The 14088-nt window shown below is 51.4% G+C and overlaps 1 protein-coding gene across 8 annotated transcripts in view; it reads right to left on the bottom strand.

Annotated features, from left to right (window-relative positions):
* Positions 1 to 10065: 10065 nt before the first annotated feature.
* Positions 10066 to 14088, bottom strand: part of COL11A2 (collagen type XI alpha 2 chain) — a 30249-nt gene continuing 26226 nt past the window's right edge. For all 8 annotated transcript variants that reach the window (XM_053222957.1, XM_053222958.1, XM_027058028.2 and 5 more), the window contains 6 exons: positions 13968 to 14003; positions 13729 to 13782; positions 13346 to 13613; positions 12515 to 12627; positions 11938 to 12144; positions 10066 to 11227 (listed from right to left, as the gene is read on the bottom strand). In XM_053222957.1, the coding sequence (XP_053078932.1) occupies positions 11087 to 11227; positions 11938 to 12144; positions 12515 to 12627; positions 13346 to 13613; positions 13729 to 13782; positions 13968 to 14003 (819 nt within the window). In that variant the 3' untranslated portion in view covers positions 10066 to 11086. The remainder of the gene's footprint in view (positions 11228 to 11937; positions 12145 to 12514; positions 12628 to 13345; positions 13614 to 13728; positions 13783 to 13967; positions 14004 to 14088) is intronic.

Raw genomic sequence — 14088 nt, 5'->3', positions numbered from 1 at the left:
AGAACAGGGGCGCCTGGCTGGCTCAGTCGGTTGAACATCTGACTTTGGCTCAGGTCATGAGCCCGTGGTTCGTGAGTTCGAGCCCCACATTGGGCTCGCCCCTCTGTCCCCCTCTCTCTCTCTGCCCCTACCCCACTTGTGCTCTCTCAAAAAATAAATAAACAAATAAACATTTTTTAAAAACTCACAGAACAATCCAGTTAAGAAGGATAAGTTTTACTGTGCATAAATTATATCTCAGTAATCCTGATTTTTAAAAAGCACTGCACCCCAAAACTCTGTCTTCCCCTATCGATTTTATGATTAAATTTTCAGTAAACTTTTGGGAAGAAAAATTCTTCCCAAGATCAGGCAAAACCCTTTGTCCTTGAAACTCCCTACCCCCAAAAAAGAAGAACACGAATTAATTGGTATGTTTGAATTCTGAAAACTGCATATCCCACATCCATATTAACCTTGGGTCTCTTCACCAAATTCGTAAAAATGGCTCCAAACTTAGATGAGTCCTTAAACCGCAAGATACCTTCAAGCTGTGCTAATACAGCAGTCACTAGCTACGTTGGCTATTTAGGTTAATTAAAATTAAATGAAATTAAAAATAAAGTTCCTTAGGGGCACTAACCACATTCCAAGTGCTCGATAACCTCATGGCGTTAGTGGCCACAGTATTAAATGGCACAGATGTAGAATATCTCTGACATCACAGAAAGTTCCATTGGCTAGTACTGACTTAGAGGCCAAACAGGTGTATAGATCACTGGAGTTTTGAGCAAGGAATACATAACTATATGGCATATATCTCTGAGAATTCAACTGGCTGGCATTGCTAACAAACTACAATCATCTTGAAAGGATACACACTGGAGCTATTCTACTGATGTTCTAGTAAGGCCAATGACCTCAGACCCTCAAAGACAGGCGTATTAATAGAGGCAACTCATGGCGGAAACATGGAGGAAAGTGTGTTACTGTGTCTTAGATACAAGCTCCAGGTGCCTCCAAACCAGCTTCCAAAGACTTCAAGGAATCCCTAGTGGGAAGTTTGCCAGCAAAACAAAACAGCCTGTTTGTTTTTAAACTCCCGCTTAATGCTTTGCCTAGAACCGGTAGGTAGATTTCATTGGAATGTCCTCCCCACCCCACACACACATAAAGGCAAAAAAGACGTTTTTAAACTATTGATTTGTATGGAAATTATGACACTGCTATACTGGTAAAAGCCACCGCACAATCCCCCCGTTTCTGGACCTTACTCAAGAAATTGTTCAGAGACAGGGGTGCCTGGGTGGCTCAGTTGGTTAAGCGGCCGACTTCGGCTCAGGTCATGATCTCGCGGTCCGTGAGTTCGAGCCCCACGTCGGGCTCTGTGCTGACAGCTCAGAGCCTGGAGCCTGCTTCAGATTCTGTGCCTCCTTCTCTCTCTGACCCTCCCCTGTTCATGCTCTGTCTCTTCCTGTCTCAAAAATAAATAAAACGTTAAAAAAAACTTTTCAAAAAAAAAAAAAAGAAATTGTTTAGAGACAATGGCAAGACAGAGAATGCTAATTGTTCCCCAATATCCATAATCCCTTATTCTTTGATAGAACTTTCCATTTTAAGAGGGCACATGGGCTTCCAGAGTAAGCACTAGTTTTCCACCCTCCTCTCCAGTTAGGTACAAATTCTGTCCAGCAAACCGTAAACGGAACTGCTGTGTGCAACTTCTGGAAAGTGGCCTTATAAAAAGGGAGAAAGGGGTCCTTCTTTGCCATTCCCCCTTTCTGCTGATTGGAATACAGACAACGAAAGCTGGAACTCAAGCAGTCACATCGGACCGGAGCAGGAAGAGTAATGGTGAGGCCGGCCGAACAAGACAGACGGAATCTGAATCCCTGACAGTGTTAAAGACCCTGCCAGCCCTGGGGTTCTGCGTGAGAACGAGATAAACGTCTGTCTTCATTAAGCCATTACTGCTCCTGGGGTTTTCGGTTTCTCCCAGCTCAACCCAAGCCGAAGCGGTACGCACCTCACGTCTGGCTCACAGCCAAAACGTAACAAGAGTAGACGCCCAGACATACAAAATGGCGCTCTCACTGTGTGCATCACCCTCCAGCATCAGATACAGGAAGACGACGGAGTGCCTTCCTCCAGTCCTGGCACAGGCCTCTCACTGACAGCTTGCTCAGAAGCTCTTCATCTTCTCGGTAATCACACCTTACGCGGTGCCTTGTCCCACGCCGCACGCCACCACGGTGCTTGTTAGTAAGGAGCGAAGAGGCTCCGCGAGCCTCAGAAACGGGATGGGGAAGGGTATCACGCACTGCCGAGCGTGCCGGTGGGCGGGTGCTGAGTGTGGGCCAGTCCTCAGGACCCGCTGGAGATTTATTTGTGGTCATAAATCAATAGCACGCTTCAGTGGCAGTTATACTTTTCCCGGGGCCGCATCTTAGCGCGCTGGATATGAGACTTAGTATCTTCAAAATACCTGCAATACCCTGAAGTTGCTCTTTAAAGACGCAACAACGCGGTATTGGGCGTCCCTAAGGCCAAACGGTGTCAGATACTTTTTTTTTTTTCCTAATTTGTTTATAGCTTTATTTTATTTTATTTTATTTACATCCAAATTGGCATCTAGTGCAACAATGATTTCAGGAGTAGATTCCTTAGTGCCCCTGACCCATTTAGCCCATCCCCCCTCCCACCACCCCTCCCGTAACCCTCAGTTTGTTCTCCATATTTATGAGTCTCTTCTGTTTTGTCCCCCTCCCTGTGTTTATATTATTTTTGTTTCCCTTCCCTTATGTTCATCTGTTTTGTCTCTTAACGTCCTCATATGGATGAAGTCATATGATTTTTGTCTTCCTCTAATTTCACTTAGCATCATACCCTCCAGTTCCATCCATGTAGTTGCAAATGGCAAGATTTCATTCTTTTTGATTGCTGAGTAATACTCCATTGTGTATATATATATATATATATATATATATATATATATACCACATCTTCTTTATCCATTCATCCATCGATGGACATGTGGGCTCTTTCCACACTTTGGCTATTGTTGATAGTGCTGCTATAAACATGGGGGTGCACGTGCCCCTTCAAAACAGCACACCTGTATCCTTTGGATAAATACCTAGTAGTGCAATTGCTGGGTCGTAGGGTAGTTCTATTTTCAGTTTTTTGAGGAACCTCCATACTGTTTTCCAGAGTGGTTGCACCAGCTTGCATTCCCATGGTGTCAGATAGTTCTAACACACCTTCTCTTAGTTGACGAGTGTCATGTTTGACAGTGACATAAAACAGAACAACAGTTATAACCCCAAAAAAAAAAAATGTGCTTATAGTTTAGCCAAAGAAAATATGTAAGAATTTGCCCAGTGGTGCCATACTTTGCTGACTTAATGGCTAACCTGGTCTAAAATTAACACCATTGTTCAGCTTTGCAAGTCCTGCGCGGGGAAGGAAGTTGGATATTGACTTCCCACATACTGATTCAACTAATGTGTGGCAGACACTGTGGTTTGGCTGACCCCACACCACACTCGCCCTGACCCCTTGTTCGCTTTCCCAGACTTCCTTGCAACTAGGGATGGCTGTGTGACCCAAAAGCAGAAACTTGCTAAAGCGATAGATGTGGCTATCCCTATAACTTACTTCTTCCATCTTGGGTGATGGAGGAAGTGATAGCTAGAGATGCAGCAACCACTTTGGAGACATGAAGTGACAAGCATATGGAAGGAAGGGTAACATTGTGAGATAGTGAAGTACAAAGATACAGTCTGGGGTCTGATAGCATCGACCGACAAGTGGTCAAACCAACACTAGCAGATGTCTTCTTCAGATTTCTTGTGTTATGAGAAAAATTAATTTCTATGTGCTTTTGGCCACTGTTATTTGGGTTTTCTGTGCCTGCCTTTGCAGGCATTTCTGCTGGATGCAGCAGGTCCCAAGAGGCCCTTTCAGACCTAGGGCATTTGGTGGCCTTTCTCCCTCTGTCCCTTTGCTTATTTCTTACATACATGTCTCTAAGCAGAGGTTTGCAACCGAGGCTGCATTTTGGAACCCCCTGGGGAACTTGTACAAAAGTACCTTTGCCCGGGCCCCATGCCAGATTAATTGAATCCACATCTCTGAGGGTGGGGACAGGGCATGAGTAATCTTTATAAGAGTTCTTTTAGATTAGTGATTTTCCATTTTTACCCCCTGAGGATCCTCTTATACTCTTAAAAATTATTGAGAACCCGAAAAGGCTTTCCTTGTGTATATGTTATGTTATATATATTTACAGTATTCAAAATGGAAACTGAAAAAAGTAATATTTTTAAAAAAAAACTTTTTTTTAATTTTTTTTAACGTTTATTTATTTTTGAGACAGAGACAGAGCATGAACAGGGGAGGGTCAGAGAGAGGGAGACACAGAATCCGAAACAGGCTCCAGGCTCCGAGCTGTCAGCACAGAGCCCGACGCGGGGCTCGAACTCACGGACTGCGAGATCGTGACCTGAGCCGAAGTCGGCCGCTCAACCAACTGAGCCACCCAGGAGCACCTGGGTGGCTCAGTCAGTTAAGCATCCAACTTCACCTCAGGTCATGATCTCATGTTTTGTGAGTTTGAGCCCCACGTCGGGCTCTGTGCTGACAGTGCAGATTCTCTCTGCTTGGGATTCTCTCTCTCTCCCTCTCTCTATGCCCCTCCCCCACTTGTGCTTTCTCAAAATAAAAAAATAAACTTAAAAAAGATAGAAAATGAACTTTTCGGTTGAAGAAAATATCTTAATATATCAATATATAATATTGATAGATTTATCTGTATATGAACACAGTCATAAAATAGAGTTTTGATTTTTTTTTTTTTGAAGCAAGGGTCCAGAAAGGCAAATGTGCATAGAGCCCACAGAAGTCATAAGGCAGCCCTCGATATCATGATCATGGTCATGTGCTAAAGAGCAAGTCAGCAAACTACAAACAACAGAGATGCTGGACTCTGAGATTAGACAGCTCATGATGTTGTGGCCACAATGGCGGAGTGTGACTTTGGGTTGGCCCTTTGGGGCAAGGATGAGTCAAGGAGTGCAAGTGTGGTCATGAACGGGCTGGCCAGATCATGCTGGTCAAAGGTATAGAAAGTGGTCTGTATAGGGGCACCTGGGTGGCTCAGTTGATTAAGCATCTAACTTCGGCTCAGGTCATGATCTCATGGTTCATGAGTTCGAGTCTCACATTGGGCTCTCTGCTGACAGCACAGAGCCCTCTTTGGATCCTCTGTCCTCCTGTCTCTCTGCCCCTCCCCTGCTTGCTCTCTCTCTCTCTCTCTCAAAAATAAAAGAATAAACGTTAAAAAAAAAATAAAGTGGTCTGTATAGAGGGAAAGACAGCAAACACCTCTTGGGGTGTCTTCTCAGTAATCCTACCTTATGTGGGAAGAGTGTCCCCAATACCTCTCGTACACCCACCCTAGTGCTTCATATAAATTATCTGTTTGTTGTTATACTGGGCCGCCAGCCATAGAAAGTTGGTTCTCAGGGAGACAGCTGACCTGTCTGCAAGCTAGACCAACCAGACGGGACTCCAGGAACCTGAACCACGGAGCCCAGAGACACAGAGGTTGAAAGCAGATTGACCAAGTGGTGTTTGTGGCCACACTCCGGGACAAAGTCCATGAAACTCTGAGGTCTCAAAACTGCCATTTTTCTTCTGTACTAAGTCAACCCTTCCTTCAAATACTGAGTACCCTGGTATTTTTATAAGAAATCTCCTTTCGAGGGAGCCTGGGTGGTTCAGTCGGTTAAGCATCCAACTTCGGCCCAGGTCATGACCTCATGGTTTGTGGACTCGAGCCCCACATCGGGCTCTGCCCTGACAGCCTGCTTGGGATTCTCTCTCTCCCTCTCTCTCTGTCCCTGTCCCGCTTGTTCTCTCTCTCTCAAAATAAATAAACTTTTTAAAAAATCATTTAAAAAAAAAAAGAAATTCCCTTTGGGTCTTAAGCTGTTTTAATCAGATTTTATGTTTGGAACAAAAAGAAACTTCAGAAGCACGAGGTCTTGACAGCACTAGAATCAGAAGTTGAAAGGAGAGCAGTGTGCCCCAATCACCAGTGTGTCGCCAGTAACCAAGGCAAGGCGTTTGAACCAGGGGGGTGTGGCCAGTTCCCCTCCCTTGTCACTGCAAGGGGGATTACTGCCCTGTAAAACAAGTGCTATCCCACTTCACAGATGGGAAAACTGATGCTCATAGTAAATAAGCACCCCAGTTAGAAGCAAAACACCACTGGCAAGCTAGATGCAGGAGAAGCCCTCGTGAGGAATGCAGAGAGGGGCATCTGGGTGGCTCAGTGGGTTAATCATCTGACTTCAGCTTGGGTCATGATCTCACCGTTCCTGAGTTCGAGCCCTGCATCGGGGTTGCTGCTATCAGCACAGAGCCTGGTTCGGATTCTCTGTTCCCCCCTCTCTCTGCCCCTCCCCTGCCTACGCTCTCTCACTCAAAAATTGAAAAAAAAAAAGGAATGCCGAGAGATCTCCTGCCGGCTATCATCAGCACCACCCTCAGCCCTAAGTCGGCTCAACCCTACCCAGCCTGGACCATTTGCCGCTGCAGACTCTTCTGTCTGACCCCCTCTGTCTGTCACCAGGGCTCCAATTAAAAGTACGGTGCTACTTCCCACCCTCTGCCCAACCCTAATATGTCTGAAACCTGTTTCTTAATTTGTAATTTTTACTTATGTGTTTCTATAGATTTTCAATTCTGAAAAGTAGGGGAAATACTGAGGTATTAATAAAAAGACGGGAAAGTTGCAGAGCCATAAGAAACCTCTACCAGCCCTTGTGGTACAGGTGTACCCGAGTTAGTGAGCACTTACCCACCACGTGACCCACCAACAGAGCCCAGACCATGGGGAGCCATGAACATAACACAGGAATATATCACCACGACCCACATACTCTGGCCCCAGACCCTGTGGAATCCCAGCCCTTTAGAGCTGAAATGGCAAGACCTGGAACATGACCTTTACGCCAGCTGCCATAGTATCCAACATGGCTTCTATCTGTTACTCTTTAGAAAACCACACACCTAATTCATGGGATTCACAAGGCCTTCCGCGCAGAAGATGTTATTGAGAGGAAGAGAAGCCAGAGCGAAGTAAACAAATGGATTGTCACAACAATTTGTAGACCAAATGCCCATCGCCTGAGGGAAGGCGGTGGAGGGAAGGCGGTGTGGTGGGTTGGCTCTCAGGCTTATTCTACACTCTTGGCTGCTTAAGGGTAGCCCTAAAGGAGGTGTCCCTACAGATGTCCCTGGTGTTCATTCAAGGACCAGTGGACAGTTCTTCCCTACTGAGATGGCAGTAGGGGGGAATGTGAGGGGGGAAAATAAGAAAAGAAAGCCAACTGCAAGCACCCAGGGGGTGATGTCAGCTCACTTGAGCAGATGTGGGCTGGGAAATGTGATCCTGGCCTCTGAACTGCATAGCTGGTTAGGAAAAAAGTAAGATGTGGTCCTAACCCTCCCTGCCGACCACACCGAACTTGCAGGAATCGGGGCTACATAATCACAGAACTGGGTCACCACCCCCTACTACTCTGGAACTCCTTTCTGAGGCAACTGCAGCCTTGTTTTGACCCACTCCCTTCCTTATCTGTCTCTACTCCCACCTACCCTGATCCATGTAGAAACTACAAATCCCAGCACGCAACATAGCCAAGGAGGGGGAGGTCTTCTGGGATATGTAGTGCTCTCAGGTGCAGTGATCTAAGTGGTCCAAATTTTACAAGCTGTTTTTTGACCATGAGGTAGGACGCCAAAAATATCAGCGCAAGGCTAAGAAGTAGCTCCAAGGCTGTGACAGGCTACAGCATCCATCCCCACAGCCTTCCCACTAAATCTCACTAAACCCCCGTGGCTGGCCGTGTGCCTGTGTCCAGGCCCTTCACAGCCTCATCCAACCTGGGTGGGGCCTTGCTAACGCACAAATCTGTCATATCCCTTATCTTTCCCAACATCATCAGTGACTTCCTTCTCCTTATTGGGTTCAAGTTAAACTTGTTGGAGGGGCAGTCAAGAGTTTCAGAGCCCAGCCTTTCCTGCAAGAGTTCGTGTTCTGACCCAATCAAGTCCAAAGGAACTCCCCAAAGTCTCTGCCTCTCTCTTCTTTATCTACTCCCCAGCCCATCTGGAAGCCTCCTCTGCCCACAAACCACTGGAGCCACTACCAGCACCCGCATGTTTAGACACCAGGGGACCTGCACTACCCACACCCAGCCCCGCCCCAAAACTCCCGCCTCTGGAGCCCTGCCCTGCAACTCCTCCCATCTTTCCTTAGAGCCAGGGCTTGACTCCCCCCGCCCTGGGGAGCCAGGAGGCAGAAGGAGCCGGCTGTGTGGTTCTGGCATCCTCGGCTGCAACTTGGCACAGAATCGCTGGTAAAACGGTTGTCCGGGGTTGGTTAGCATTCTAGCTAAATAGGCTTTTGCGGATTGGCCTGGGACCCAACTGCTGTGTATAAGTGTTATTTGAGTGAATGTATGGCATTGTTTTCATGGAGAAAAGCCCTCTAAGCTCAGAGCATCTGACCAAAAGTGACCTTTGGGGACATTCCCCTTTGGGTTCTGGGGGCAAACTCTGGGTTTGGCTCCAATTGCAGAGAAAGCACGGAGAAGCCTCAGCGCTGGCCCAGCTTAGCTGGGGGTGAGTGCGGGCAAGATCTATTTCCGTCTGATCTTCCTTTTAGCTGAGGCCCAGAAGGAAGCTTCCGGAAGGGGGTTGTCGGAAGCCTTCAGGACTTGGAGATTAAGACCGAGGGCGAGTGATCTCAAAAACCCGTCCACCGCCTGACCCCGTAAAGATAAGATCAGGGGGCTTCCACTGGCCTTTTGGGCTGAGGGAGTGAGGAGGGTTCAGTTGGGGACGAAGAAAGGGACAACGTGTTAGGAAGGTCTTACTCCGCTTGCCCTTTAGTTGGCCGAGGGCTTGGCGCTGGCACCAGGGGGCAGCAGAGGCGGAGAGATGCGCGGAGGGGCTTTTCACCTGCAAACGGTTTCCCTGCCCACCGTCTCTGCCAGGCTGGGCCTCTAGGCCGCATAGAGAGCTTCTTTGGATCCAGAATGAGCTAGCTCCACCACTCCAGGGTTTCAAAGATCGGGGTTCTGTCCTCAGGGGACGGGGACGATCAAGGCTGTGCCGTCCGGGATCTGCCAGGAGAGGCGGGGCGCTGCCTACCGGGGCCCTGGGTCCCTCCCAGGCCCGCCCCAGGGGGTCTGCGGCCACCGGGACACCGTACACATGCTCGGACACCCGCAGCCGGACGGCGAGCGAGGAAGGGGTGTCCTGGTTGAGATGAGGCCCTGGAATAAGTTTCATTCTACTGCCAAGACGGGCAGGAGCCGGGAAATCCTGTGTGAGGATGAGCAGCCCCACGGGAGGTGGGGAGGCCAGCTAGCGATGCCTGGCTGAGCGGCTGCCCTGAACTGAAGGGACCTACCCAGACACCTGACCCGGAGGGCACAGAGCTGCTGAATAAGCCCTAAGAGGGGCCCCTGGGGAAGGAGGAAGCGGGGGCAGCACAGCATGCGATGAGACTAGGACTGTGCACCTTGACACAGAGAAAAGCCCGGCACTACGTAGCTGGAAATGCACACAGGTATGGGCAGGACACGAGGTGACCAGAGGTCCAGGGCAGGAAACGCTGTCTTGGAAGGAGCCCAAGGTGCTTATTTGCAAAGAGTTTAGACCAGACCTTCTAAGCACCCCCTTCCAGCCCTGATGTCCTAAAAATGGGGAATTGGGGTGCGGGGGAGGTTGTGCTGGACCTGGAAACAAGGAACCCAGAAACATGCCAGCACCTGTGTGGGACAGAACCCTGGGCTCCCACCTGATGTCACCGGGAGATCAGTTTGGCGGTCCGCACTTGTCAGCCAGGTTTTATGAACTCTTTTCTGGGCCCTGACACCGCAAAAGGACAGGCCCTCTGGGCATAGGGATTAAGCCTTCCATTTCTGGTAACAGCTCAGCAGGCAAAGAGGGGTTTTGGATGGGGGCCCGGGTGGGGATTGAAATAACAACACAAGTACCACACTCATACGCCCAGGAGGGGACAATCACATTATTTAACCATCAGTCAGAAAGGACACTGGGCATGGGGCTAGACAAGGTCCTGGGAGTCCCTTCCATCCATATGCCACACATTAGCCCTTCCATTGCGGGATCAGGGAAGGCGAGGTGGGGGAGGCTCAGGGGTGGGACCAGGGTGGCCAGGCTGGCGGTGGAACACTCAGCGGGCTGAGTCGTGGCCATTTACCAGCTGATGAGGAAGAAGCATTTCGATATTTCAACAGCGCTGAATACAGGCCCTGCACTCACCCCTCACTCTTCTGTTTCGCCTCTGGGGGCTTGGCCTGCTCCCCAAGTAGCAGGCGGTTCCTGCAAGCCCCAGACCAAGTGAGAGACAGCCGGTGTAGGGGTCAGGGAGCCAAACACCCGGTAGGGGGAGATGAGAAAGCCCCACACTGGACAGAGAGAGTCAGACCCTGAGGCAAAGGAGACCATATATTCCAACATTCACAGTGGGTGCTACAGGCGGGCTGTGAGGGAGGTGGGGTTTGGCCTGAAAACCTCCCCCCACAGTCACTGAGGAAAGCCCTGAGGCAAGGAGGAGGGTGCCGGGGCTCACCCCTAGAGAGCCCTGTCTCCAAAGTCCACTGATTTTTGTTGGCATTTCTCTCTTTATCTTGTTTGTTCTTTTGTTTTCCACTCTTTAAATAATTAATATAATTACTTTTAAATACAAAATACACAGTGTCCTTTCTCTTCTCTTCTGCTTGTTTGGGGTGATTGGGAGGTGCGTTTTAAATAAGGGTCTCGGCTGTCCAACGGGTCACAGGCTCCAAGTGGGAGGACCAAGAGCCCCAGATGCCACCCCTCCCCTGGGGCATCCCGGCACCCGCTTCACCCCTCCCCTGGTCTGCCCCTGGCTGGGGGCTCCCGGAGCCCTGGCCTGAAGCCACCTAGATGGTGAGGAGCCCTCTCGGGAGGTGGCACAGAGCTGATGCTGTGGGATTCCAGGTGGGCCTGGTTCGACGGACAGGGTCAGACAGAGGAGGACCTAGCCCATGAAGCAGACAGGCCCCAGCAGCACCCCTCCCCGCTTCGGGGGGGCCCCCAGGTCTGAGAAGGAGGCGTCCAGCACTGGTAGCTGCTCCAGCACAGGTGTTCGCACCTCCAGCACCGTGCGGCCTTGCTGTGTCTTGAGGGGGGAGACGGGACAGAGGGAGCAGTGAGCATGGTGGAGGCGTGCACACGCCCCACGGGTCCCCCAGCCTCAGGCCTGAGCGCCCCTAGCTGCTATTCCCCCAGTCCCTGTCACATGATCCAACTTGCTAGATTTTCTTCTTCAAATTTCTTCCAGAGCATCAGGATTGGGAACGTGTGCGCGTATCTGTGCTCCTGAACGAGTCTGTGCAGCCTTGGGTTTGTCCTTGAGATTGTCTACGTGTGGTGGTTGTGTGAGTCTGTGGGACTCCATAGCGATGTGTAAACACGTGTCCGTGGTGTAATCGTGTGATAATATCTGACATGATTCCACATGTTGTGTGTCCCCGTGTGACCCTGTCCAGACAATTCTGGGGATGTATGTACAGACGATGGGTGTCTGGGTCCTCCTGTGCCTTCCTGGAATGGGTGATTTGCACCCCCGTGTGCCTCTGTTGGGCAGCCTGTGTAAATGAGTGCACGAGCCTGCACGACTCACTCTGGGTGATGCTGGTGTGTGCGTGCAGGTGAACCTCACCTTCCATCCTTTCCACCCCGCCCCCCATCACCCCCGTCTGAGCTCCCTCAGGCATATCTGACACCGAGAAGCTGGACTCCTCCTGCTCTTCCTGGTGCCTCTGCCCAAAAGGTCTTCCCCCAGCCTGACTCTGGGATCCACCCCGACCCAGCTCTTCCGGTTCCCACCTGACAGCCATCTCTGAATTCCTTGACGTAGGGGCTGGTCTCCAGGCTCAGCTCATCCTCGTTGGCCCCCCGGAGCTTCAGGGGACCATCTCGGGCCATCCCAGAGCACGGGTAGGAGACATCCTGGTGGGCTGAGACGCTGAGCAGCCGCAGGAAGGTGAGCTGGACCACACCTACCGGGGAGCCTTCTGAGTCCACGTAAGAGAACTGGCAGGAGAGAGGGCCACAGTCAGGGGCAGACAGAGACGGGCTTGCGGGGCATCTACAGACGCAGGGTAGCTGGGCCACGGTCAGGGGCAGGGAATGGGTGGGCAGAAAGGGCTGGGGGAGAAATGAGGGGCCAGAGTGGGAGCCAGGGACTGACTGAGGGTAAACAAGAGGCAAACTTGGTCTTGGGTTATCAAGGGAAGGAGACACAGTGAGCGGCAGAGGGCCGGTGAGAAGGAAAGAGTCAAGGAAAGAAGCGGCAGCAGGCTCCGCAGGGGTGAGGGTGCCTGTCACATAAACCTAGAAACCACTAGGCCCTGACTGGGCCATGCTATGGGGCAGGGATGAGCAGTCAGGCGCCAGCTCTCACTTGTGTGACATCATCCCGGGGCGTCACACATGTTTCCCCTCCTGCTGTAAAGTTGCAGAAAACCCGGAAGGCATCCCGAGCACAGCCCTGGTTGGGGTCGACCCAGTACTCTCCTGTTGGGTGAGGGAGAAGGAAAGGTCAGCGCCCCAACAGGTGGGACCCAAGGTGCTCCTTGCCTCCCTTCCCACTTCTCCCCTGATGCTGCTCCAAACCCCAGCACTCCCTCCCACGTCCTCCCCCCTTGACCTCCTCCCCACATGCTTCCCTCATGACCTCACCACCATGCCCTCCCCCCTTGACCTCCCTCCCATGACCTTCCCCCCATACCCTCCCCACCATGCCTCCCCACCATGCCCTCCCCACCATGCCCTCAGTCTCCTCGTCCCATTCTCCCCCAGAGCCCCACACCACCACCCACCCTTCTTCACATTCCATCATCGCTTACACCCCTGCCCGTCTGTGGCACCCCTCCCCCCAGCAGCACCCCCAGGCTCCCAACGGAGGAGGCAGCAGCGCTGACATCCTCACGGGGATACAACACGTGATTGTAGATTCGCACACATGGCCATCCGTGTAAATGTGAGCACATGTGTACACGTGTGTATGTTTGTCGCTTCCCATAAGGCAGCAGGCTGATGATGAGCTGCCGTGCACTGGGAGGACCAGATCAACTGGGAAATATGGAAATACTTCTGACCTAGTTGGCAAAGAGTTGCCCTTCCAAGCCCCTCAGCGCTCACCCCCACCCCACACCTTCCCCAAGAACCCCCTCCATCCATTCTGCTTTTCAAGCCCACACTGTTATTTTTGTTTCCTGAGGCCGGCACTGACCATCAGGCAGCTCCGGGTGGCAGAGCTTCAGGTCCTGGCAGGTGCGAGCGGGGCTGTCCTGGGTCCCTGTCGGCCGCCTCATCTGCTCAATCTCCTCCCGCAGGGAGTCCAGTGAGCCAAAGATCTCCTCCAGCCCCCCAGCACTGCCCGGAGCCCCCCCAGCCGGTATGGCCTCATCCTCTTGCATCAGGCGGCTTCCGTCCACCGAGCGCCGAGTCTTTTTGGGCATCTGGATGGGCAGGGGCTGGATCACCTCACCCGGGGGACCCTGGGTGGAGAGACAGATGGAAAGGGTGACAGGCAAGGTCGATATGAGGATGAAATGGAGAAACACTGGGACAGAGAGGGACAGTCAGAGAAGCAAGCCCTGGCTTGTAACTTACCGGGTGTCCCGGAGGACCCTGGACGCCCTTCTCTCCCTTGGGTCCAGCTGGGCCCTGCCAAAGGAGTAGATAGGTCATGGAAGGGTCAAGAGGTCAAGCATGTGATCAGGGTCACAGAAGGGTCAGTCTCCAGGCCAGGGAGGAACTCCACTGGAGGGAGCACATTTGCCCGGGAGAGAAAGTGTCAAGTCCAGCTGGGGGAAGGGGGCAGAGCTCAGAGGTGTCTGGGGGTCACTCACTGTGGCTCCTTTGGCTCCTTTGGGGCCAGCAGGTCCCTGTGAAATGAGGTTACAAGACAGAGATGGTCAGCACAGGGGACGGTTGGGATATGGAGGAATGGAGATGCAAAGTCATGAGTCC

This window comes from Acinonyx jubatus, chromosome B2 (assembly GCF_027475565.1).
Source record: "Acinonyx jubatus isolate Ajub_Pintada_27869175 chromosome B2, VMU_Ajub_asm_v1.0, whole genome shotgun sequence".
Taxonomy (NCBI): Eukaryota; Metazoa; Chordata; class Mammalia; order Carnivora; family Felidae; genus Acinonyx; species Acinonyx jubatus.
Note: the sequence above shows the minus strand (reverse complement) of the source record. Positions and strands in the feature narration are given on the sequence as shown.